The sequence below is a fragment of the Bos grunniens genome, chromosome 21 (genome assembly GCF_055505025.1).
Source record: "Bos grunniens cultivar Pamir isolate PY7600 chromosome 21, Bosgru_T2T1.0, whole genome shotgun sequence".
In the NCBI taxonomy this organism is placed as follows: Eukaryota; Metazoa; Chordata; class Mammalia; order Artiodactyla; family Bovidae; genus Bos; species Bos grunniens.
This window is the reverse complement of record NC_141185.1, coordinates 68093394-68119841: the sequence shown is the minus strand read 5'-3', so window position 1 is coordinate 68119841 and position 26448 is coordinate 68093394. Positions and strand designations below refer to the sequence as shown.

The 26448-nt window shown below is 37.4% G+C and overlaps 1 protein-coding gene across 15 annotated transcripts in view; it reads right to left on the bottom strand.

The window, feature by feature from the left end:
* Positions 1–26448, bottom strand: part of UBE3A (ubiquitin protein ligase E3A) — a 96852-nt gene that overhangs the window by 57421 nt on the left and 12983 nt on the right. For 4 of the 15 annotated variants that reach the window (XM_086364911.1, XM_086364918.1, XM_086364921.1 and 1 more), the window contains exons 2-5: positions 6038–6101; positions 3384–3503; positions 1625–1824; positions 71–115 (exon numbers count right to left, since the gene is read on the bottom strand). The exons of 1 other annotated variant lie outside the window; for it this stretch is intronic. In XM_086364911.1, the coding sequence (XP_086221037.1) occupies positions 71–72 (2 nt within the window). In that variant the 5' untranslated portion in view covers positions 73–115; positions 1625–1824; positions 3384–3503; positions 6038–6101. The remainder of the gene's footprint in view (positions 1–70; positions 116–1624; positions 1825–3383; positions 3504–6037; positions 6102–26448) is intronic. 10 more of the 15 variants (XM_086364907.1, XM_086364917.1, XM_086364919.1 and 7 more) reach the window with 4 other exon arrangements.

The window sequence follows — 26448 nt, the reverse complement described above, 5'->3', positions numbered from 1 at the left end:
AAAAATGTGATACCATTTAAAGCAATCTAGAGCAACTTAGACACCACAGCCTCAACCAAGTTACACTTACATTCGGCTAGCTTCAATGTCGTCAGATTGAGGTTCTCCTGATGATCTGTAAAATGCAATTGAGAAAAGTTAAGCAAAATATTCCATATTTCAAAAAAGGAGCAAACATTTTATTTTGGAAGACAAATTTGAAACCAAGATTTAATGGGTTAACAATTTTAAAAGTTCAACATGAGAAAAAAGTGATCCGATCAGATTGCCATACAACACATTTATCATAAGGGCTAGACTAATAAAAACTCAGTTCATTTTTTTAAGGAAAGGAAACTAAACACTATTTAGGTACCAACATACAAACCAATGTAACAAATCATAATTATTTACAAAGTCAAATATTTATAATAAAAACATACAACTATGAAACCGTCTACAGCCAAATATCAGTTATTCACAATATCAAAGGTATGCACTGGTATTCGTGATCCCAAACTTTAGATAAAGTATCAGCAAACTACTGCCTGGGATGACAAACTAAGGCCTGGGTCAGCCGCCTATTTTTATAAGCTTGTTCTGGCACAGAGGCATGCTCATTCATTTACATACTGTCTATGGCTGCTTTTATACCACAAGAGCAGAGCTGAGAAACTTACAGACACGTGGCCCACAAAGCCTAAAATATTTATTACCTGGCCCTTTAAAAAAAAAGTCTGCCAATCTCTGCTGTAGATAATACAAATTTAAACCTAATAGCCTCATGAATTTTGAGACACTGAAGTCTGATTTACCATTCTGATCAAGATTACCTTATTTCAACGAAAGTAGCTTTCCCTGAAAATACACTGGCAGCATGTGTACCTGTCAATTTTATTCCAGGGCATTAAAAATCTTGCTGTGGATAACAATGAATGACTTCAGCTATAAACAGTTGCCAGTTTTTTTCTACTTTTTCAATATACTGCTGCTATTTTAAGTAGAAATATTCAAAATTCTAAGACAGTAAGAAATCTTTTATTTTCATTCTGGGGCATGAACCAATTCTGCCTACCCTACCCAACATGTTAAAAAAAATAAATTCCTATTACTCTATTCACTTTTATAACCAGCATCAGTCAACATATATTAAGGTGAATCAGCATAAAACTGATTTCAACACTTTAAATTCACAGAATAGGTAAAATATTTTTTAGAGGTCAAAAGCTAAATTTTCAAACTGATATTACAAGGACTTGATTTGTAATTTTATCACTGACTTGAGACTTCAAATTCCAAACAACTTTTAACAAAAGAATCTTAAACTCAGAGCCACCAGAAAAGAAAAAATCTGTTTCCCGTATTTCTCAGTTTTAAAAAACTCACTTCTTTATCATTTTCAAAATTATCCCTCATTGCAGTGGTCCAAGGGAAAGAATGCAAAAAAATGCAGGAGTCCAGCAGCTCAAATATTTATTTTAGATCTTCTTTGCAGTATATTCACATTTTCAATTATGCACAAAATGATATCAGAACTAAAACCTGGGGCATGCTGGAGGTGGCAGTGACTTGGCAGTGACACAAATGCAAAAATTTCACTCCACCCTCTCCCCCAGGGAGCAAACAAATCACCTTTGTGACACACCTGGTTTCCACCAGCCTTGTGGGTAAGTACCCCAAGATTGCTTCCAAACTTGTATCTCTCAGACAGAAGAGCTAAAAAGTGATGATAACCCCATGTACCAGCTGACTCATTTTTGAAAGTGCGACCGACCCTCCAGCATCAGATGTCATACTGTAAGGAGGCAGAGCAGGCTTGCAAAACAAAAAATAAACCTGCTGGCTCTAAGGGAAGAGAGGCAGATTAGAAGCTTTTAAACACGTAGGCGGCAAAATTTTCAAAATTAACAGGGAAAGAGAGAGGGGGAAAAACTGAGGACACATTGACAGGGAAATTAAACTACTACTGCAAAAAGGTAAGATGCAAGCAAGAGGGAACATAACTCCAAGTCTCAGAAGTACAATTTGCAATTATTGTAAAGTTTTGAGATTCTGAAATGGAATAGAGATTAAATACATCAAATGGTATCTACATTCTAATTTCCAAAGTCTGTTCCCTAAACAACAGAATACGTAAACATCAGCATCATTTAATATTAACATATATTAATGTAACTACCAAAACCACTTTAAAGTCAAACCAAGTAATTTAAACCAATTCAAGAAGAAGAAAAGAATAATATAAATTGACGATTATTACCTTAAAACAATCTACCCTAAGACTCTTAAACATAGTGCATTTGTTTTTCACTCAAAACGGAAATTGTTTTTTAATCAAGAAAAAGGTTATGAATAAACACTGAACTAAAAGAAGCACTTTTTATCTTATAGTGAGTAATAAGTAATAGTACCTGCCTGTATAAATTTCTAGTCATTCTGCTTATTGTATTCTGTCTGTAACATTCTAAATAATTTACCAAAGAGTATCCTAAAGTTAGGATCCAAACACTCAAAATTTTAAAGTACGTAAGATCTGGGGGGAGAACAGATATATGCTATTTGCTATTCACCTGAAACTCCCATCACATTGTTAACTGGCTATACCCAAATACAAAATAAGTTTAAAGTTTGGGGGAAAAAAATTCCAAAACTCCAATAAATAAATAAAATACCTAAGATCTAACAATAGCTTCCAAGCTTTAATTTAGCTCCTGAAGAGTCTTTATTCTTTACTGTCAAATGCTGGGAAGTAAGGATCTGGTTGTTCAGCTGCTCAGTCGTGTCCAACTCTTTGCAACCCCGTGGACTGTATGCAGCACACCAGGCTTCCCTGTCCATCATCTCCTGGAGCTTGCTCAAGCTCATATCCATTCAGTCAGCCGTAATTTTACCAAATTGAGGACACAAATCAAACGAAAAAAACCCCAAAAGTACTGACTCAGGTTAACCTAAAGTTTGTCAGAAAAACAAATCAGAAGAGAGATTTTTATGAGGTGCAGCTTCTCTGGACTGCAAGGCCCTCCTTTAACTTCCACTGTAACTCTCTGGGACAGAACAGTATACCAGTGTTATTAAAACTCTCACCACATGAAAAGCATATTTTAAAATGTATATTAAGACTTTTTTCATAGTTTTTTTTTTTAATCTTCATAATAAAATCTTTATTTAAAAACTTGGAAATTTTTAGAAATACTTTCCTATTTATTCATACAGATAAGTCTGGGGAAAAGGCAGAAAGTATTTTAGGAAGGAGATTAAACGGAGAAGCGGGTCAACTCGTAGGTCCACTATTCTTAGCAGTCAGTATCCCTGTCAACTATACATTTTCTTTCTTCTTTTTTTTTAACAGCATGTATTTTACAATGGCAGCCTTTTAAAGGCTGTAAAATAACATTCAAAATTACCTTTTACAAGCTGTGGCCATTCGGTGACATCAGGGTGATCACAGCTTTGAGTCACTGATTAAAAACAGGTTGTCACACCAGTCTAGCTGCTAACTTGATCTGAGCGTAGGTTTAATAACTCTAATAAATTAAACAAATCTTTAGTTAGAACACTTTATAAACTCAATTCATTGTTCAAAAAAAAAAATTTTTCACAGGTTCAAATTAGGTGCCAATGTAACATTCATCAGAAGAATAATTATAGAAATGCTTTCAAGGACTATTTTCCAGCATTTTTTTCTTAAATTATTTCTTCACTTGAGAAAACATGACAATAATCTTGTACTTTTATGAAGTGTCACAGTTTACAAAAGCACTTTGGTCAACAGTATCTTAAATCTCAAAACAACTATGGCTCTAACCTATACCAAGTAGGTACGATAGAAAGAATTTAAAAAAAACAGAAAAACAAAGCAGCCTTAGAGTGATTAATTGACTTGCCCAAGATTTTAGTATTAGTGTTGAAGCCAGGCCTAGGACTAAAACATAGGTATATTGACTTCCTAACCAGAATTAGTATTTTGTGATTTTGTTTAGTTTTGCTCTAGAGCCTCATGATTTAAATATATGTAAGTAAGCAAAGATTTAAAATATAAATTGAGAATCCACAATTATAATAGTTTAAATGGGACTAATAGTAACAGTTTTCCAGGTAGTCAAATGCTTAATGAAATAGTTATACACAAACACACACACACACACACACACACACACTCTCAAGTCTATTCCTACTTATTCCACAGGATAATATAACAGTAGCAAAAACTCCTTGGGTATTTCATGAATATCATGTTCTCCTTATCAGTCATAAATCCACTAACATTCAGTTTCATGACAGAGAATGGCGAAATACAAAATCATTTTTTTCTCCCTCAACCTAGTATCCTCTGATCCCCTTACTTGGCCTTAGCTGAACTGTCCTGATTATCATGGTTCATGATTTATCAGGCATCCTACTCACACTGCAGTACTGGCAAAGATACACATCGGGAATATCCCAGAATCAAGAGTTCATGCCCTGCAACTAGTTTTTCCTCCGGATGATTTCGCTATCAAACTATATATCCAAGCCAAATCTGAAAAGCTATCTAAGGAAAGATGAGAAAATTAGGAGACAGAAACAAAAGACCCTTGACATTTATAAAATAGGAAGCTATCTGAGAATACTAAGGGATGAAACATCAATGCTTGAACCCATAACTCTGCAGCCTATGAACTTGGGCTTCAAATTCAGATAAGGGTAAGAGTTGGCCAAAGAATACATAAATAACTTTCGCGGACTCCAATACAGACATACTTCATTTTATTGCGCTTCACAAATAATGTGTGTCGTCTTTGACAAACTGAAGGTTTGTGGCAGCCTGCCTCTAGCAAGTCTACAGGTGCCATCTTTCCAACAGCATTGGCTCACTTCATGTCTCTGTGTCACATTTTCGTTAATTCTTGCAATATTTCACATTTTTTCCTCATTATTATATTTGCCACAGTGATTTATGATCAGTAACTTTTGATATTACTATAACAACTTGCGGAAGGCTCAGATGATGTTTAGCACTTTTTTTAATCAACAAAGTATTTTTTAATTAAGATATGTACACTATTTTTTAGACATAATGTTATGGTACACTTAATATACTATAGTAAGCATCTGTCAATATAACCTTCATAGGCATCAGAAACCCAGAAACTTCACATGATTAGCTTTATTTGCCTTACTGCAGTAGTCTAGAACTAAACCTGAAATACCTCTGAGGTATGCCTAAATATGTGGGATTTATAATCCCTGGAAGATATCAGATTTCCTAGATTTTCCTATCATGTTACATGCTTCCTAATAACAACCTAGAAGATTCTTGAGGTCATTTGGAAAAGAGGTAATGCGCCCCCTGAAACGAATAGTATTTCCTCTGGTCTTCATAAGACTAATAGTGTATGTGGATTTAAAAGATCCAAGTCTAACTTTCCAACCTGTAAAACATAAAAATGAAGAAGTCAAAATACCTTTTAATTGATTAACTGAGATGAATTAATTCATTAAAGAGCTACATGTTCTGTGAAAAATACTGAGGCAAGTTTTCTCTTCTAGACTTACTTTTTCATAGTCTAGTGCTCAACAGAGCAAACAGCTCCCAGAGTCAGTATGGATACAAGGCCTTGTTTGGTCCCTTACTCAATGGAAAATCTTGGGCAAGTTTCTTAACCTCTCCAAGACTGTTTCCCAATATACAGAACTAAGGTAACAGTAGTACCTATTTCAGAGGTCTGTCATGAGGATGAACAAACATGTATTTTGTTCAAAACAGTGCTTGACACATAGAAAAAGCCCAATAAATGGAAGCTATTATTAACTCATAGCCTAACAGCCAAACTTGCCCCCTCAATCTTCTTATGCAACTATTTTACCCCTCGTAGCACACTAACCTCTTCTAAATTTCTTTCCGAATCCCACTTGGAGCCCTCATACAGTCTACCTGGCAGCATAGTGATTTAGCACCTAGCAGCATAATCCTTTAAAAATGGCAGTTATCCAAATCTGCTGAATACATCACTATTCTAATCATGACATTAAGATATTCATGCAATTTTGACTTTCAAAAAATAAAACAGAAACATACCATATTTCGCCAAACTTCTGAGGAGCTGGTGAATTCTAAAATCAGGCTCTTACAGATTTTTAACCTAAAACATAAAACACCTCACTCAATTCTTTTTACACAGACAACTGAATAGACAACTTTCAAAGAAAAAAAATTGCTCTAAAATTACAGAACCAAACTCATTTGTAGTATCTGTGAATATTCAAAACATATCAAGAGACAAACGCCCCTAAGAGCTGCTGCCAGGATGTATGGACAGGTAGTTAGGCAGGCCCTGCAGCCTGAAGGCTTCCAGCGGGCAGAACCATGATGCCCATTTTCAGCCACAGAGCTTGCTGCTGCTGCTGCTGCTGCTGCTAAGTCGCTTCAGTCGTGTCCGACTCTGTGCGACCCCATAGACGGCAGCCTACCAGGCTTCCCCGTCCCTGGGATTCTCCAGGCAAGAACACTGGAGTGGGCTGCCATTTCCTTCTCCAATGCATGCAAGTGAGAAGTAAAAGTGAAGTCGCTCAGTCATGTCCGACTCTTAGCGACCCCATGGACTGCAGCCTACCAGGCTCCTCCGTCCATGGGATTTTCTAGGCAAAAGTACTGGAGTGGGGTGCTATTGCCTTCTCCGGCCACAGAGCTTACTGATCTCCATTTCCTTACTCCTCTCTCTCTCCAACAGGGCTGAAAATACATGACAACTATTTAAGTACGTGTCTTGAATTCCTTCAGATACCTATAGCAGTTAAGCTTTTAACTAAATTATATATGGTGAGCACCTGCTATGTTAGGTACATATAGGAGCATCTGCCCCGCTACCTCCCAGAGTAGCAGCTTGGGAGTGTCCTGTCAGTCTTAGGTGTCAGGTTGTTGCATTAGTGAAAATATTTTTAAAGTATGTAAGACAATGTTGCCTGGAGCATAATAGGGCCTCAGTGTACGGTAGCAATTATTATTCCTTAAATCAAACATTTAACCTATCAAAACTTCTCTTATCAAAAAACAAATTTTGAAGCCTTTAAGCTTTAGCATGGATCCAAATAATCACTGTAAATTCTTATCTCATTTGTACACAATCAGAGCACGTCTCAGTTGAACAGAACTGAAGTTTTTTTTTTTAATATATTTCCTTTTACTACATATGAAGAAACCAAGTTCCCCACCAAGTCAGGAAACCCACCCAGCATCCTAAAGGTTGTTGTCAGAAAATGAATATACTGCATATAATTGGAGAAGGAAATGGCAACCCACTCCAGTGTTCTTGCCTGGAGAATCCCAGGGACAGAGGAGCCTGGTGGGCTACAGTCCATGGGGTCGCACAGAGTCGGACACCACTGAAGTGACTTAGCAGCAGCAGCATATAATTACTGTTTTTAAAATTAATCAAATGTTAAGATCTTAACAGAGTCTCAAACTCTCTTCTATAATACACAGAGTCTCAAACTCTCTTCTATAATACAATCACCTGAGGAATCTGTAAAAAAAAAAATGCATACTTACTTGATCTCAACCTCCAGAGACTGTGATTCAGTACATAAAATGGGGATATAGAGATCTGTATTTTAAGCACACATTTCATGTGATATGTATACCCCAATTTGAGATACTTTGCCTTAGAAGATTAGGAACACATAATCATGGAAGAAATATACCACATCTATGAAGATATAGGATAAGTAACAGAAACTGTAAGCACCAAAAATGCTAGTTGCACTCTGCAAATTTAACTATTAGCACTCTTACACCGCACTTAGTGCCTTTATTTTCTTTATATTCAACAGAGGGCTCAGTATAAATCAAAGAATAAGAAATGCATCTAAAAATAAGAAATGTCAATATGAGTCTATATCCACCTGTCCTACTATCATTTTCATTTATCCTTAAAACAGTCCATCGGCCTACCCTCACTTTTTCTCCCTCTACACAGGTGCATATTTATTATATGCATATTAATACATCTGTCATGTCTTTTATCTCCTCTCCAATAGCCTATTTCCTTCACCTCCTTATAATCATAGGACAAACTTAATTTCCAGACTACTTTTTCTATCACTTTTTCATTATGTCCACGTAGCAATCCTGTTCTCATTTATGCCATGTTTACAGTGTCTTAAATTTGTGGGAAAGCTACTTGTTACAAACTCATTCAGCTTTGTACATTTGTAAATTTCTCAACAAGAGTGTTCCCAGTAACTTTCCTGCATAAATCTTCCTGCCTTTAGGTTCTCCTCATTTTAGTTCACTCTAGATTTAAATTCACTAAATTTTTAAATATTACTTTCTTATAGTACTTCCAACATAATTCCCTCAACTCCATTAACACTTTACAGTACCATTACCTTCCTTTAACCACCAGAAAGACCATTACCTCAGATGCTAACATACAAAACTTTTCACATACTCAAAGTTTTCTTATAAAAGTCATCATCATTCTCATATGGGCTACATCTTATGACCTCTTAATCCTACTTTTTCTCTGCAATATTTCACAATTCTAACCATTTCTCACCCCTCCTGGCTTCCATAATGCTGTACCTGTCAGTGTTCTACCTCTGACTGGAACTATGTCTTCTGCCAGTTCATTTTCCTACTCCCCAACCACAGCCTCTAAGTTTCCATCAGTAGCCCTTTTCTTAAGGTAAGAAAAGGGGCTATTTAATTTAGGTTATGGAGAAGGCAGTGGCACCCCACTCCAGTACTCTTGCCTGGAAAATCCCATGGACAGAGCCTGGTGGGCTGCAGTCCATGGGGTCACGAAGAGTCGGACACGACTGAGCAACTTCACTTTCACTTTTTACTTTCATGCATTGGAGAAGGAAATGGCAGCCCACTCCAGTGTTCTTGCCTGGAGAATCCCAGGGACGGGGGAGCCTGGTGGGCTGCCATCTATGGAGTCGCACAGAGTCGGACACGACTGAAGTGACTTAGCAGCAATTTAGGTTAAATTAATTTTCTGGACAAGGTCAGCACCTGTTCCTTCATCACCTCTCTATATACTTAAGATCCCTAACATCTTTTAAGATCCCTTACATCTTAAGAGCCCTTACAACTTTTAAGCCTTGATCTCTTGAGTCATAAGCCTGCTACTCTCAGTTACCAATGGTACACATGCACTTGGGATGTTCATTAGTATATAAAATCAAACTCAATTATTAAAAAAAACTCACTCCATCTTGATGTGCCTACTCTTCCTACTCTTGTTGTCCTGCTAATTACAGGTTATAAGAAAAATGGTAAAAAAAAAAAAAGTGAAAAACGAAAAAAATGGTGCCATTCTTCATTTCCCCCCTCGTTTTTATTTAGCCCAACCACTGTACAGTTTGATACTAAAGATCAAAGAATGTCTACTACCTAAAACTAATACAATGTTATATGGCAATTATAGCCCAAATTTTAAAATGTTTGAAGGTCTACAAGTGGATGAAGACATACTGATAAAGAAACTAGACATGCTCTTACACAGATATAAAGAATAGACTTTTGGACTCTGTGGGAGAAGGCGAGGGTGGGATGATTTTAGAGAATAGCACTGAAACATGTGTATTACCAAATGTGAAACAGATGACCAGTCCAAGTTCAATGCATGAAGTGGGGCACTCAAAGCCGGTGCCCTAGGAGGACCCTGAGGGATGAGATGGGGAGGGAGGTAGGAGGGGGTTCACGATGGGGGACAAATGTACACCCATGGCTGATTTGTCAATGTATGGCAAAAACCACTATGAATATTGTAAAGTAATTAGCCTCCAATTAAAATTTATTAATTTAAAAAATTAAAATAAATTCAAAATTCAGTCTATAAAGTTTTAGTGACCCCCCTCCCCAGAATTGGAAACTAGACTTGCTCTTATTCCCATGTAATGGGGGAAATGGGCACAAACAATAAAAACCACAATAAAGTAGGTAACTGCAACGCACAGTTAAGTGTTGTGAGGAAGAAACCACAATACAAGTGCACAAATAGAGTATTCTGACTTAAGTCTGGGAAAAAAGTAAAGATATTCTTTATAAAGTAACATATAAAGTGAGCACTGAGGCATGAATAATGTTTATCCCAGACATATTAAGAAAAACCAGGGGAAGTAATGATACCACTACCAGTCCAGTCATCCAAATTAGAAAACTGAGTTATATTCTAAAGAGAAGCCCTTTCCAGTACAACAAACTCACCCACTGCTATCAATTCTATCTCAGAAATTCCCCCACACTCCAACACTTCCCCCAATTATTCTGTTGTTGGTTTTGTTCCAGAGTAGCATTTCAGATGAAACTGTACACGATTCGGAAAAAATTTGCCAGTCCAGCCCCTTCTCTGACTAGACCACACTTTTAGAGAACATACATATAATTCGTTTTTATACGTCCACTGCTTGAAAATGTTCACAAAATATACTTCTCAGGATAAACATCTTACAAAAGAGGAATATTTCCTTTTAGGTGACGTGCTTTAGGTCACTTAACTAGTAAATATAAGGTTAAGATCAAGTTGTCTGATCCTAAAGACCATGTCTTTTCCTTCCACTGTTGATCAGTCACTAATATTGTGTCCAACCCTTTGTGCCCCACCCACACGAGGCTTCCCTGTCCCTCATATCTCCTGGAGCTTGCTCAAACTCATGTCCATTGAGTAAGTGATGCCATCCAACCACCTCATCCTCTGTTGCCCCCTTGCCCTCAATCTTTCCCAGCATCAGGGTCCTCTCCAATGAGTCAGCTCTTCTCATCAGGTGGCCAAAGTACTGCAGCTTTAGCTTCAGCACCAATGAATATTCACAGTTGATTTCCTTTAGGACTGACTGTTCTGATGTCTTTACAGTCCAAGGGACTCTTAAGAGTCTTCTCCAACACCACAGTTCAAAAGCATCAATTATTCCACGCTCAGCTTTCTTTATGGTCCAACTCTCACATCCATACATGACCACTGGAAAAACCATAGCCTTGACTAGATGGACCTTTGTTGGCAAAGTAATGTCTCTGCTTTTCAATATGCTATCTAGGTTGGTCATAACTTTCCTTCCAAGGAGTAAGCGTCTTTTAATTTCATGGCTGCAGTCACCATCTGCAGTGATTTTGGAGCCCAGAAAAATAAAGTCTGACACTGTTTCCACTGTTTCCCCATCTATTTCCCATGAAGTGATGGGACCAGATGCCACGATCTTAGTTTTCTGAATGTTGAGCTTTAAGCCAACTTTTTCACTCTCCTCTTTCACTGTCATCAAGAGGCTCTTTAGTTCTTCTTCACTTTCTGCCGTTAAGGGTGGTGTTATCTGCATATCTGAGGTTATTGATATTTCTCCCAGCAATCTTGATTCCAGCTTGTGCTTCCTCCAGCCCAGTGTTTCTCATGATGTACTCTGCATATAAGTTAAATAAGCAGGGTGACAATATACAGCCTTGATGTACTCCTTTTCCTATTTGGAACCAGGCTGTTGTTTCATGTCCAGTTCTAACTGTTGCTTACTAGCCATCTGTATTTCTGAGTTCAATGCTTTTGTTTCTCACAACAGTTTACCCCAAAATACTTCTCTATCTTTTGCTAACCTTTATCTCCCACCCACCTATTATGCCCTGTTAAAAAATACTCATTTTAATTACTGTACCACACAATTCTCTAATCTCTTCTGTAAATAATCATTTACTATATATTCCTAATACTATATTAATTTCTACCTTAAGTTTATTATTTTATATATTATAGCTATCTGCATACATTTCTCAGTGCTTCTAATTATAAGCTCGTTGAGGGGAAGGCGCGTCTCCTTCATGTTTACTTTCATCATATTGGGGACTGTTTTCTTGACTCCACACCTCCCGTGTACAAGGCGGGGAAAAAAAAAGTAAAGCTCTGGCCTGAAAAAGGATTCTGAAGTAGTTCCAAATGCAATTCACAGATGAATAAACAAGAGTATCCCTTAATTCTAAAATAACACAAATTTACCCCAAGTCAATTTAACGAAAGTATATTCTGAAGCTCAAAAACGTAAGAATCACCAAGAATATTTCATTTTCTAAAAGAAACGTCTCTCTTTCCAAAGAACTTGTTCTACCAGGGACTAAATGTAGGATAGTAAATAGTATAATTAAAATTGATACAACCCCTTCAAAAAAATTTGACCGTTATCTACTAAAACTAAATGTATACATATCCTATAACTTAAAAATTCCTCTAGGTACATCAAACAGAAATGAGAACACACGTTCACTAGAAGATATTTAGTGGAAAATTGACAGTAACAACAGTCTTAGTCACCCTAAACCAGAAATGACTAAAATGTCCATCAGCAGCGGAATGAAAAACAAAATACAGCTGATCCTTGAACAACCCAAGTGTGAACTATGCAGGTCCACTTAGACGTGGATTTTTCTTCAGAAAATACACTAATATAGTAACACTATTTACAGCTGGTTGAAGTCACAGAACTGTCAGTCTGCAAGGCCTACTGTGGCCATACACGCAGCTTTGTAAATGTGCAGGGGACGGGCACCCCAAGCCCCACACCTTCTCAAGGGTCAACTGTACCATACAGACATGATAAGCAGCCAGCGACAACCAACAGTGTGGATGAAGCACACAAATATGCTGTGTGAGATAAGTCAGATACAACTACATGTGACTGTTTCAAATTACATAAAATATAAAAACAGGAAAATCTCATCTATGCCAGTAGAAGTCAGGATACTGGTTACTCTTGGGGAAAGAGAATTAATGACAAAGAAAGCACAAGGGGCTTCAGAGGAACTGATCATATTCCTTGATCTGAATGCAGACTACATCTGTGTGCTCAGTGTGTGAAAGTGTAACAACCTATGTGCATACTTATATGCTTTTGTATGTGTATCATACTTGAATGAAAATTTTATTTTAAAAAGCACAGTATGGTATGAGCACTTAATAAATAAATGTAGATGAAACAGAAAGTCCAGAGAAAGATCCAAAAAGTATCTAACAGTTACTTCTTACCAAAAACAAGAAAACTGGACAACACACACGAAAAAATGTTTTCAGACCCTGGGTACAAGGCAGTGTGAGACTGATCCATGAGAATAAACAGAGTTAAGGTGAACCCTTTCAATGCTTGAATTTCTGCCTAAAGGCAACTTTCTGGTAAGAGTCAATGGAGGGAAACCCAGACAGAGGACAGCAGTCTCACTGGGGTGTGAAGCAAGAGGTCAGAGTTGAGTAGGCTGAAATGGCTAGAATATTTACTAAGACTGAGTGCCAGAGAGGGGAGCTAAGCAGAGAAAAGTTTCCATAAGCCTTGAGGGTCCTTTCAAGTCTGTCACTATATACTAAACTGGGCATGAATAAAGTGAAAGACTCCATGAAGCTGAAGAAAGAGGAGCTGTGAGCTGAGATATTCCCAGTGCTCATACAAGACTTGGAGATCCCTAAGTTCCCCCCAATCAGAATGAAGAGAACATGTGGACACTTAGAACATTTCATAGACATTTACAGGACATTTAGTAGAAAACTAAGAAAGGCCATGCCGTTCTAGTAGCTACCAGCCCAAAAGTTAAGCCTTTTCTAGATACACTCTAACAGAACCTTGAAGGAATCAAGCTGAGCAACAAGTTACTTCACTGGCTGCCAAAACAAAATTTAACAATCTAAAAGACAACAAAATCCAGCCACTCAACAACAGAATATTACAATATTCAGTATCCAGTAGTAAACTACTAAATTTACAAACAGGAAAACAAGACCAATAACCAAAAGAAAAACTAGTCAAAAGACCCTGAAGGGAAAAAACTGATGGAATCAGTAGATGAGAACTTTTAAAATAGATATTATAAATATGATCAAGGATTCAAAAGGATATATGAAAATGAAACTTTTAGAAATACAAAATAATGTATATACATATATATAATACTTACATAAATATATAAATCATCTCAAAGTATTTGACACTGAAGGGGGAAAAACAGTAAAATACAAGACAAAGTAAGTGGAAGCAGAAAGAGACAAAAAAAGAACTAAAAATATTAATGATCTGAATATAATTATCAAATAATCTAACATTATACATATAACCAGAGTCCCTGGAAAACAATGTAGAAGGAAGAGAAGTGACTTTAAAAAAATACATGTGAAGAAATAATGACTGACACTTTTCCAAATTTGATGAAAGCATAAGCACATAGACCAAAACAAACCCAAGAAAGAAAAAAAACAAACACACCCAAAGTCAATAAATCCTAAGCAGGATAAACACACACAAAAAAATCAGGGATAAAGAGAACATCTTAAAAGAGACGCCAGAGGGGGCAAAAAAGACTTTATGAACAGGAGAAGAAACATTAAGTATAACCACAGACTTCTCATCAGAAACAAATGCGGAAAGAAAAATGTCAACCTAGAGTTATGTATCAAGTGATAAATATCCTTCAAAATGTTAAGATAAACCACTATATATCGACTAGAATGGCTACCTCAAAAAGACTGAGAGTCCCAAATGCTGATAAGAATGTAGAGCAACTGGAAACTTGTAATTGTTGGTTAAGAGTATAAAACAAAACAACCAATTTGGGGAAGCCAAGACAAGCTATCCTGGCCAATTTCTGCCCAAAGTACAGCTTTTTAAGCAAAACAAATAACTGCAGATGTTTGGGGGACACTAAGTTTGGGGTGATCTGTTATGTACCAACAGATAACCAGAAAAATACACTAAATTTAGTTAAGTGCAATACACTAAATTAATAATGATACATTTCATATGTTTCAGTTAACTATATATGACAAAATTAAGGATGAGATATTCTAACATCTGCAACTTATTGAGTTAGCCAAAAAGTTCATTTGGAGTTTTCTATAAAATGTTACGGGAAATCCCAAACTTTTTGGCCAAAACAAAACTTTGAAAAGCATCCAAAAAAAAAAAAAAGAAATAAAACAAGTTAACAGATATATAGATACAAGACATTAAATAAAGTAAAATATTAAGTGTAGAACTACACTCTACAATTATTTCATACCTGTGTAAGTTTGAAAAGTTTTCTAATAAAATTTTTACAAGTGAAATAACAACATTTTCATACAAATAGAAGCTGAAAGATTTTTTTTGGCCAACAGACTTAGTGCTCTAGAATTTTTTTTATTTTTTCAAGTAGAAGGAAAATAATATCACATAGAAATTTGAGTTCATGAAAAAAATCTACACAAAAGAAATGAAAACATGAACAAAACATCAAAGAATATTGCTCCTGGTTTTTAAACTTCTTTATGTAACAGCTGACTATATAAAGAAATAATCAGAAATTCTACTGTGGAATTCATAGCTTACATAAAAGCAAAACAGAAGATTAAAATGGCAAAAAAGGATGAAGAAAGGTAAATGAATTTATAATGTTCTAGAATTCCTGTACTCTAAGAGGTCTTATTTTAAAGGCAGACTGAGATAAACTAAGGTGCATACTGTAAATACTAGTGCAACCAACTGGGGAAAAAATAGAGATACAAGCTAACAGTGGAGATAAAACAGACTTCTAAATAATGCTTAATCCAAAAGAAAGCAGGAAGTGGGGGAGGAAGTAGTATAAATAACACAACTAAAAAACAAACTGTAACCTGATACTCTTAAACTCAACCATATTGACAATTACAATAAATATAAATGGATCAAAAACTCAAAAAGCAGAGATTGTAAACAATCAAAAAGGATGCAACTACAAACTATAAAAGACATATTAAGTTGAAAGTAAAGAAACAGAAACATGTAAACACGAATCATAAGAAAGGAGGGGTAGCTATGTTAACACCAGACAAAGCAGACTTCAGGCCAAGGAACATTCCCAAGAGAAGAGACACATTTCTTAGTGATAAAGAATCAATCCATCAAGGAGATATAACAGTCCTAAATGTGAATGTACCTGATAACAGAACTTGAAAATACATGAAACAAAAAGGAACAGAATTGAAAGAAAACATAGCAGGTTCACAATTATAGTTAAACACTTCAACACTACTCTCTTCTCAATTAGGGCTTCCCTGATAGCTCAGTTGGTAAAGAATCTGCCTGCAATGCAGGAGACCTGGGTTCAATCCCTGGATTGGGAAGATCCCCTAGGTAAGGGAAGGGCTACCCACTCCAGCATTCTGGCCTGGAGAATTCCACGGACTACAGCCCACGGGGTCGCAAAGACTCAGACACGACTGAGCGACTTCTTTTTCACTAATTTAACAAAACAAGTACCCTGCCCCCAAATCCGTAATGATACAGAACACATGCCTGTCTAAAAAAGAACTTGTAGGCTGAAAAGAGAAAGAAAACAGTTGTATATTCACAAAAAGATATACACATGGCCAATAAATATATGAAAACTTCAATATCATTAATCAGTGAAATGCAAATTAAAATACCAATGACACTTCATACCCATTATATGACCATTAGTTTTTAAAAATAACATTAGCAAGGTATTAGCAAAGATGTGAAGAAACTGGAATCCTTGTGGGAAGGTAAAACAGTACAACTGCTATGGAAAATGGTATATTGGTTTTCAAAATAATTAAACATAGAATTACCATATGACACAGCAATTCCATTCCTAGCTATATAACCAAAAGAAACGAAAGCAGGGACTTTGAAGAGATTTTTACACCCCATGTTTATAGTAGCACTATTCACAAAAGCCAAAGGAAGGAAGGCACTCGTCTCAATGAATGAATGATTAAACAAAATGTGGTATACAGACACAATGGGTATTATTCAGCTTTGAAATAGAAATTCTGATATATGATGTAACATGGGTCAACCTTGAGATCATGCTAACTGGAATAAACCAAAAGCAAAAAAAAGAACATCGTATGATTCCACTTACACGAGTACCTACAATAGCCAAATTCATAGTCAGAAAGTAGAAGAGAGGCTGGAGGGAGGGGAAGAAATTAGCTGGTTACTGTTTAACGGGGACAGAGTTTCAGTTTGGAATGACAAACAAGTTTCAAAAATGGGTTAAGAGTGATGGTCGCCCAATGTGAATGTACTTTATGCCACTGAACTACACAGTTAAAATGGTCAAAATAAATTTTATGTTATGCATATTTTACTACAGTTAAAAAGAAACTGCAATGGGATACCACTACACACCCATCAGTGTCTGCAATTTGAGAGTATCAAATGTTGACAAGGATTTGGAAGAAATGGAACTCTAGTATGCTGCTGGTGAGAATGCATAATGGTATTACCATCTGGAAAGGTTCATCAGTTCTTTATAAATTAAAACATAAAACTAACATGTGCATACTAAGTTGCTTCAGTCATGTCCAACTCTTTGCAATCTTATGGATTGTAGCCTACCAGGCTCCTCTGTCCATGCGATTCCCCAGGCAAGAATACGGGAGTGGATTGCCATACCTCCTCCAGGGGATCTTCCCAACCCAGCTATCATCGAACTCACATCTCTTATGTCTCCTGCACTGGCAGGCAGGTTACCACCAGCACCACCTGGGAAGCACATGACCCAGTAATTCCAATTTAAGGCCTTTAACTCTGAGGAATGAAAACATGTTCACATACCAAAAGACACACGTGCAAAGAGGACCTTTATTCACAACAGCCTAAAACTGGAAAATATGCAAATATTCACTAGATAACTAAATAGTAAATAAGTAAATACACTTTCGTATAGCCATATTGTATTTAACAAAAAAAAAAAATCAGTGATAAAATACAAAGTAGAGAAATCTCAATTATCTGTAGTTATGTGGGTATGTGATAGCATACACAGATTTGAGTCAATAATTAAAAAGTACTATTCACCTCCATCCTGTCAGTTGTTCAGCCAAACCTCAAGTGTCATCTTTTACTTCTCCCTTTATTCCACACTTACATCTGACAGATCACCAAATCCTACAGACTAGAACTTCAACACGTATCAGTGATTCAACCTCTTCTCACCAACCTCATTGGCCTCATCCTGTCCAAGCCCCCATCATCACCTCTTACGTGTATTCCTGTAGTAGCCTATCAACTGACCTCCTGATTGTGCCCTTCTCTTTCAATCTACACTAACCATGGCAGTCAGAGGGATCTTCTGACCTAAGTCAGAACTTTCCACTCTGCTCAAAAACTTTCAAGGGCTTCCCATCTCACTCAAAAGTAAACTTCAAACCCCTTAGTATGACTAAATGCTACATGCCCTACATTCCCCTTTCTGACTTGATCTCCATCATTTACCTTTCTAAAGCCACACCAGCCACCTCGCAGTTTCTCAAACAAACCAGGCACTCTCCCACCTCACTGCTCCCTTATGCACTACCCGCTATGTCTGAAATGCTCTTCCCTCAGTTATCCATATGGCTAGCTCTCTCACCCCCTTCAGTTCTTGTACTCAAGTTGTCACCATGTCACTAAGGTTTCCTCCGGTCATACTAAAGTTTGCATTGCCCCCTGCACTCTCAAATATTTCATCTCTCACTCCTTTTTCTCCTCAGAAGTACAATATACTGCAACTGCATACAAACTGCAACATACAATATATTCTACATATCTTGTTTTTGCTGTTTCCCTACTAAGCCAAAGTCCATCGAAACAGGAGCTTTGGTGGATTTTGTACACTGCTGTCTCTACTAGCATCTAGAAAAATGCCCATGACACAACAGGTGCTTAAAAAATATCTGCTAAATGAATGAGGTACAGATGCACATGTAACCATTCACAGGGAAAAGATTTCTATAATAAATTGCTAAGAAGTGGGGGAGGAACCAAGTTGTACGGAAAACAAATACACAAGCAATGAACAATTTGAAAATGAAATTTTAGAATTTTCATTAGTAGTTCAATATCAAAAAGAATGAATCTTAGAAATATAAACAAAATACATTTCTTTCTGAACAGAAATGTCAAATGGATACAACGAAAACTACAAAATACAAAAAAAATTAAAGACCTAAATAAACAGAAAGACATTCCATGTTCATGAATTGAAAAATATTAATGCAAGAAAACTCCTTAAAGAGATCAAGAAATTCAACACAAATTTTATCAAAATCCTGGCTCCCCTTTTACCAGAAATTGACAAGCTAACTCTAAAATTCACACAGAAATTCAGAGAATGCACATAGCCAAGAGAGAGGCCAAGTCTGAATATTCACATTTTTCAAGTTTAAAATTTACTACAAATCTACAGCAATAAAGAATGTGTGTGAATGGCTGAAGAACAGACATAATGGATGGAAGAGAATTCAGAGTCTAGAAATACAATCTTACATTTATGGCCAACTGATTTTCAACAAGGGTGCCAAGATGATTCAATGGGAAAGAACAGGTTTTTCAACAAATGGTTTTGGGACAACAGGATATCTACATGGAAAAAAATAAAGTTAGACCCTTACTTCATATAACATCATACACAAAAATTAATTCAAAACAGATGACAAACAAAAATGTAAGCACTAAGACTACAAAACTCTCAGAAGCAATGGCCTTGGTTAGACAATGGTTTCTTAAATAACACCAAAGACATCAAAAGAAAAACAGTAAACTGGACTTAACTTGTATGCCTCAGAGGAAAAAAACCAAGAAACTGAAAAAACAACTTTTGCAGGGGAAAATACTTAGAAATCATGTATCTGATAAGGGACGTGCATCCAGAACAATAAAAAGAAAAATGACCCAATTTTAAATAGCAAAGGATCTAAATAGATTTCCAAAGATGGATATCAGTACACATGTTAGTCACCGGTGCATGCACGCATGCTAAGTCGCTTCAGTCATGTCCAACTCTTTGTGACCCTATGGACTGTAGCCCGCCAGGCTCCTCTGACGGGATTCTCCAGGCAAGAATACTGGAGTGGGCTGCCATGCCCTCCTCCAGGTGGCGTTCCAATCCAGGGATTGAACCTGTGTCTCGTACATCTCTTGCATTAGCAGGCAGATTCTTTACTACTAGTGTCACTTGGCAGACAAGGCCAATGGCAAGCCACTCCAGTTCTCTTGCCTGGAAAATCCCATGGACGGAGGAGCTTGGTAGGCTGCAGTCATGGGGTCTCAAAGAGTCAGACATGACTGAGTGACTTCACTTTCACTTTTCACTTGCATGCGTTGGAGAAGGAAATGGCAACCCACTCCAGTATTCTTGCCTGGAGAATTCAGGGGACGGTGGAGCCTGGTGAGCTGCTGTCTACGGGGTCCCACAGAGTCAGACACAACTGAAGCAACTTAGCAGCAGCAGCAGCAGTGTCACTTGGTAGGCCCTGTTAGTCACTTAGCAAATGCAAATCAAAAACACAGATACCTTCACATCCACAAGACAACTGGTTTGGCAAGGAAGTAATTAGAAATGAACTCTCCTGCATTACTAATGCAACTGTAAAATAGTGCAGCCACTTTGGAAAAAGAGTTTGGCAGTTCCTTCAAATGTTAAACACAGTTAAGACCAGAGTTTCATGCCTAGTTATGTACTCAAGAGAATGAATATGTATGCCCACATAAAAGCTTATATGTGAATCTTCACAACATGATTCATAATAAAAAATGGAAACAATCCAAAATTATAAACTGATGACTGAATAACCAGTATGTGTATACTCATACAATGCAGTATTAATGAACCTTCAAAATATCACTTAAGTAAAGGAAGCCATACACAAACATATGCATACTTCACAATTCCATTTATATAAAATATCCAGAACAGGGAACCCACAAAGAAAGAAAGACAATTCGTGGCTGCCAGGGGCTGAAGGAAAGAATGGCAAATGACAGGAATGAAGGAAAGAATGGCGAATAACAGGTATAGGGTTTCTCTTGGGGACGATTAAAATGTTTTAAAATTTATAGATAATGGTGACGGCTGCCAACTGAATATTCTAAAAACCCACTATAAAGGGTAGATTTTATAGCACATGAATTATATCTCAAAAGTTGGAAATTACATAAGGTATATGGAATGATTTTTATAAACCACTACAAATACCTGTACTTACAGTTACATTTGTTTGATATTCACCAGGTGTTGTGATGCTTTTCTACACTTAAATTTAACAACTGTTAAGTTTTGGAATTGGCTAATAAGAAAGGAAGAGGAAACTCACTGTTTTATACTTTAAAAAATACATATTACTTTTTGTATTTCCTTATTCTCAAAAATAATTCTATACACCAATATTTGAGGGGATGCACAACCAAACATGAAATATTAAAGAGCCCTCTGGAAATGTTAAAGTGCTAGAAGTTCTGATTTTATGATTAACAGGAATAACCTACTATTTAGAATTGAGACCATGCTGGCAAATCTAAATTTTATACAGTGACATTTATATATACAGGAGTAGAATTTCAGATCAAAATCACAGAATTGGAAGAGAACTGAACTCTCTAACGTGACCACTGACCCTACCCACCCTCTGGGTTCTGTGAACATTTCCAAAAGTAAATAAACTATGCTTATTTACCTACCTGAAAAACTATAAAAGGTGAATAAAACTCATGATCTGCCAACATTAAAATGCCATTCCACCAATGTTTCAGTTCAGTTCAGTCACTCAGTCGTGTGCGACTCTTTGCAACCCCATGAACTGCAGCATGCCAGGCCTCCCTGTCCATCACCAGCTCCTGAAGTTCACTCAAACTCATATCCATCGAGTTGGTGATGCCATCCAGCCATCTCATCCTCTGTCGTCCCCTTCTCTTCCTGCCCCCAATCCCTCCCAGCATCAGTCTTTTCCCGAAGTGTTTATTATCTGACTTATTAGCAGTGAGAGAATCTTATCTCACTGTAGATCTCAAATGTCATTTACAGAGACCCTTTAGAAATTCTAAATTACCAAAATTATTTTAATTTCCTAGCTTTTAATGATAAATCACTTATTCCAGTCAAAAATTCCATGATCTGAAAACAGAAGCAAATGTGCCACACACATAGTACTAATGACTTATTTTGAAATTTTCATCTGCACAACAGTTAAACTGAGTTCAATCTTACGTAGAACTTAATTTAAAATAAAACCGAAAATCACATTTAGTATTCAGCTGCTGCTGCTAAGTCGCTTCAGTTGCATCCGACTCTGTGCGACCCCATAGACGGCAGCCCACCAGGCTCCCCCGTCTCTGGGATTCTCCAGGCAAGAACACTGGAGTGGGTTGCCATTTCCTTCTCCAATGCATGAAAGGGAAAAGTGAAAGTGAAGTCGCGACCCCATGGTCTGCAGCCTACCAGGCTCCTCCGTCCATGGGATTTTCCAGGCAAGAGTACTGGAGTGGGGTGCCACTGCCTTCTCCATTAGTATTCAGCAGACAGACAAAAAATATTCATAATGCAATATACCAGAAGAACTAAAGGTAGGTGGATTTTCCCTGAAATTATCATGAACACATATTTGCAGTTTAATTTATTATATCTTACCTATCAAATGTAGCAACTAAACTCCTAAAATCTGAATTAAGAATAACAAAAGACCATCAGCTTCTAATTTAACTTCAAAATGTTTTTTAAAATTTCACAAAACATAATTTTAAGTGAACTGCTGCTCCTAAGTCGCTTCAGTCATGTCCAACTCTGTGCGACCCCAGAGATGACAGCCCACCAGGCTCCTCCGACCCTGGGATTCTCCAGGCAAGAACACTGGAGTGGGTTGCCATTTCCTTCTCCAATGCATCAAAGTGAAAAGTGAAAGTGAAGTCGCTCAGTCGTGTCCGACTCTTCGCAACCCCATGGACTGCAGCCTACCAGGCTCCTCCATCCATGGGATTTTCCAGGCAGGAGTACTGGAGTGGGGTGCCATTGCCTTCTCCATTAAGTGAACTAGACTGTATCTATTAAAAGACAGAAAATTGTATTTCTAAAGACCATCTCTACTCAAAGGACATAAGATTAAACACTAAGCACATTTGTCTATTAATGTACAGTAAAATACTTGACAGTAGCCTAATTACAAATTTTCTTTTGAGCAGTTATCATAATATTTCTCTAACTGGAGGGGAAAAAATGCAATTTTGATCAATCAGTATATGAACATTCATTCATCCAACACTCACAAATGCCTGAATCTGCAATAAAAAAAAAACATTGATTTTTCTTATTAATCTTCAATTCAAAAGTAATTATTTAGTATCAGATGAGTTAAGTACTTACTGAGGAAAAGCAGAATTCAATAACTGTACCATACAAGAAAGCCCTATACTAATAAATACAACAAGATTCTCAAGGAAGGTTTCCCTGAGTAATATTTAAGCTGAGCCCAAAAGGATGGGAAAAAATAGCTAGCTAACTGTATACTCAGTTCAGTTCATTCAGTCGCTTAGTCCGACTCTTTGCAACCTCATGGACTGCAACACGCCAGGCTTCCCTGTCCATCACCAACTCCCAGAGCTTGTTCAAACTCACGTCCATTGAGTCAGTGATGCCATCCAGCCATCTCATCCTCTATCGTCCCTTTCACCTCTTGCCTTCACTCTTCCCAGCATCAAGATCTTTGCCAGTGAGTCAGTTCTTCACATCAGGTGGACAAAGTATTGAAGCTTCAATTTCAGCATCAGACTTTCCAATGAATATTCAGGACTGATTTCCTATTGGATGGGCTGGTTTGATCTCCTTGCTGTGCAAGGGACTCTCAAGAGTCTTCTCCAACACTACAGTTCAAAGGCATCAATTCTTCAGCGCTCAGGTATCTTCATGGTCCAACTCTCACATCCACACATGACTACTGGAAAAACCATAGCTTATATGAACCTTTCTCGGTAAAGTAATGTCTGCTTTTTAATATGCTGTCTAGGTTGGGCATAGCTTTTCTTCCAACGAGCAAGTATCTTTTAATTTTATGGCTGCAGTCACCATCTGCAGTGATTCTAGAGCCCAAGAAAATAAAGCCTGTCATTGTTTCCCTTCTTTCCCCATCTATGAGCCATGAAATGATGGGACCAGATGCCATGATCTTCATTTTTTGAATGCTGAGTTTTAAACCAGCTTTTTCACTCTCCTATTCTTTCATCAAAAGGCTCTTTAGTTCTTCCCTTTCTGTCATAAGGGTGGTGTCATCTGCATATCTGAGTTTATTAATATTTCTCCCTGCAATATTGAGTCCAGCTTGAGCTTCATCCACCCCGGCATTCCACATGATGTACTCTGCATATAAGTTAAATAAGCAGGGTGACAATATACAGCCTTGACGTACTTCTTTCCCAACTTTTAGCCAGTCTGTTGTTCCATGTCCAGTTTTAACTGTTGCTTCTTGACCTGCATACAGGTTTCTCAGGAAGCAGGTAAGATGGTGAGGTATTCCCATCTCTTGAAGAATTTTCCACAGTTTGCTGTGATCCACAAAGGCTTTATCATAGTAAATGAAGCAGAAGAGGATGTTTTTCTGGAACTCTCTTGCTTTTTCAATGATCTAACTGATATTGGCAATTGGATCTGGTTCCTCTGCCTTTTCTAAATCCAGCTTGAACATCTGGAAGTTCTCAGTTCACGTATTGTTGAAGCCTGGCTTGGAGAATTTTGAGCATTACTTTGCTATAATGTGAGATGAGTGCAATTGTGCAGTAGTTTGAACATTCTTTGGCATTGCCTTTGGGATTAGAACAAAAACTGACCTTTTCCAGTTTTGTGGCCACTGCTGAGTTTTCCAAATTTGCTGGCATATTGAGTGCAGAGCTTTCACAGCATCATCTTTGAGGATTTGAAATAGCTCAGCTGGTATTTCATCACCTCACTACCTTTGTTCGTAGTGACGCTTCCTAAGGCCAACTTTACTTTGCATTCCAGGATGTCTGGCTCTAGGTGACAGATGAGACCATTGTGCTTATCTGGGTCATGAAGATCTCTTTTGTACAGTTCTTCTGCGTATTCTTGCCATCTCTTCTTAATATCTTCTGCTGGGTCCATAGCATTTCTGTCCTTTATTGTGCCCATCTTTGCATGAAATGTTTCCTTGGTTTCTCTAATTTTCTTGAAGAGATCTCTAGTCTTTCCCATTCTATTGTTTTCCTCTATTTCTTTGCACTGATCACTGAGGAAGGCTTTCTTATCTCTCCTTGCTATTCTTTGGAAATCTGTACTCAGATGGGTATATCTTTCTTTTTCTCCTTTGCCTTTTGCTTCTCTTTTCTCAGCTATTTGTAAGGCCTCATCAGACAACCATTTTGCCTTTTAGTATTTCTTCTTCTTGGAAATGGTTTTGATCACCACCTCTGGTACAATTCACTAACCTTAGTCCACAGTTCTTCAGGCACTCCATCTATCAGATCTAATACCTTGAATCTATTTGTCAATTCTACTGTATAATCATAAGGGATGTGATTTAGGTCATCTGAATGCAGAGTTCCAAAGAATAGCAAGAAGAGATAAGAAAGCCTTCTTCAGCGATCAATGCAAAGAAATACAGGAAAACAACAGAATGGGAAAGACTAGGGATTTCTTCAAGAAGATCAGAGATACCAAAGGAACATTTCATGCAAAGATGAGCTCGATAAAGGACAGAAATGGTATGGACCTAACGGAAGCAGAAGATATTAAGAAGAGATGGCAAGAATACACAGAAGAACTGTACAAAAAAGATCTTCACAATCCAGATAATCACGATGGTGTGATCACTCACCTAGAGCCAGACATCCTGGAATGTGAAGTCACGTGGGCCTTAGAAAGCATCACTACGAACAAAGCTAGTGGAAGTGATGGAATTCCAGTTGAGCTATTCCAAATTCTGAAAGATGATGCTGTGAAAGTGCTGCACTCAATATGCCAGCAAATTTGGAAAACTCAGCAGTGGCCACAGGACTGGAAAAGGTCAGTTTGCATTCCAATCCCAAAGAAAGGCAATGCCAAAGAATGCTCAAACTACCGCACAATTGCACTCATCTCACATGCTAGTAAAGTAATGCTCAAAATTCTCCAAGCCAGGCTTCAGCAATATGTGAACCGTGAACTTCCTGATGTTCAAGCTGGTTTTAGAAAAGGCAGAGGAACCAGAGATCAAATTGCCAACATCCGCTGGATCGTAGAAAAAACAAGAGAGTTCCAGAAGAACATCTATTTCTGCTTTATTGACTATGCCAAAGCCTTTGACTGTGTGGATCACAATAAACTGTGGAAAATTCTTCAAGAGATGGGAATACCAGACCACCTGATCTGCCTCTTGAGAAATGCGTATGCAGGTCAGGAAGCAACAGTTAGAACTGGACATGGAACAACAGACTGGTTCCAAATAGGAAAAGGAGTTCGTCAAGGCTGTATATTGTCACCCTGTTTATTTAACTTATATGCAGAGTACATCATGAGAAACGCTGGACTGGAAGAAACACAAGCTGGAATCAAGACTGCTGGGAGAAATATCAATAACCTCAGATATGCAGATGACACCACCCTAATGGCAGAAAGTGAAGAGGAACTCAAAAGCCTCCTGATGAAAGTGAAAGTGGAGAGTGAAAAAGTTGGCTTAAAGCTCAACATTCAGAAAACGAAGATCATGGCATCCGGTCCCACCACTTCATGGGAAATAGATGGGG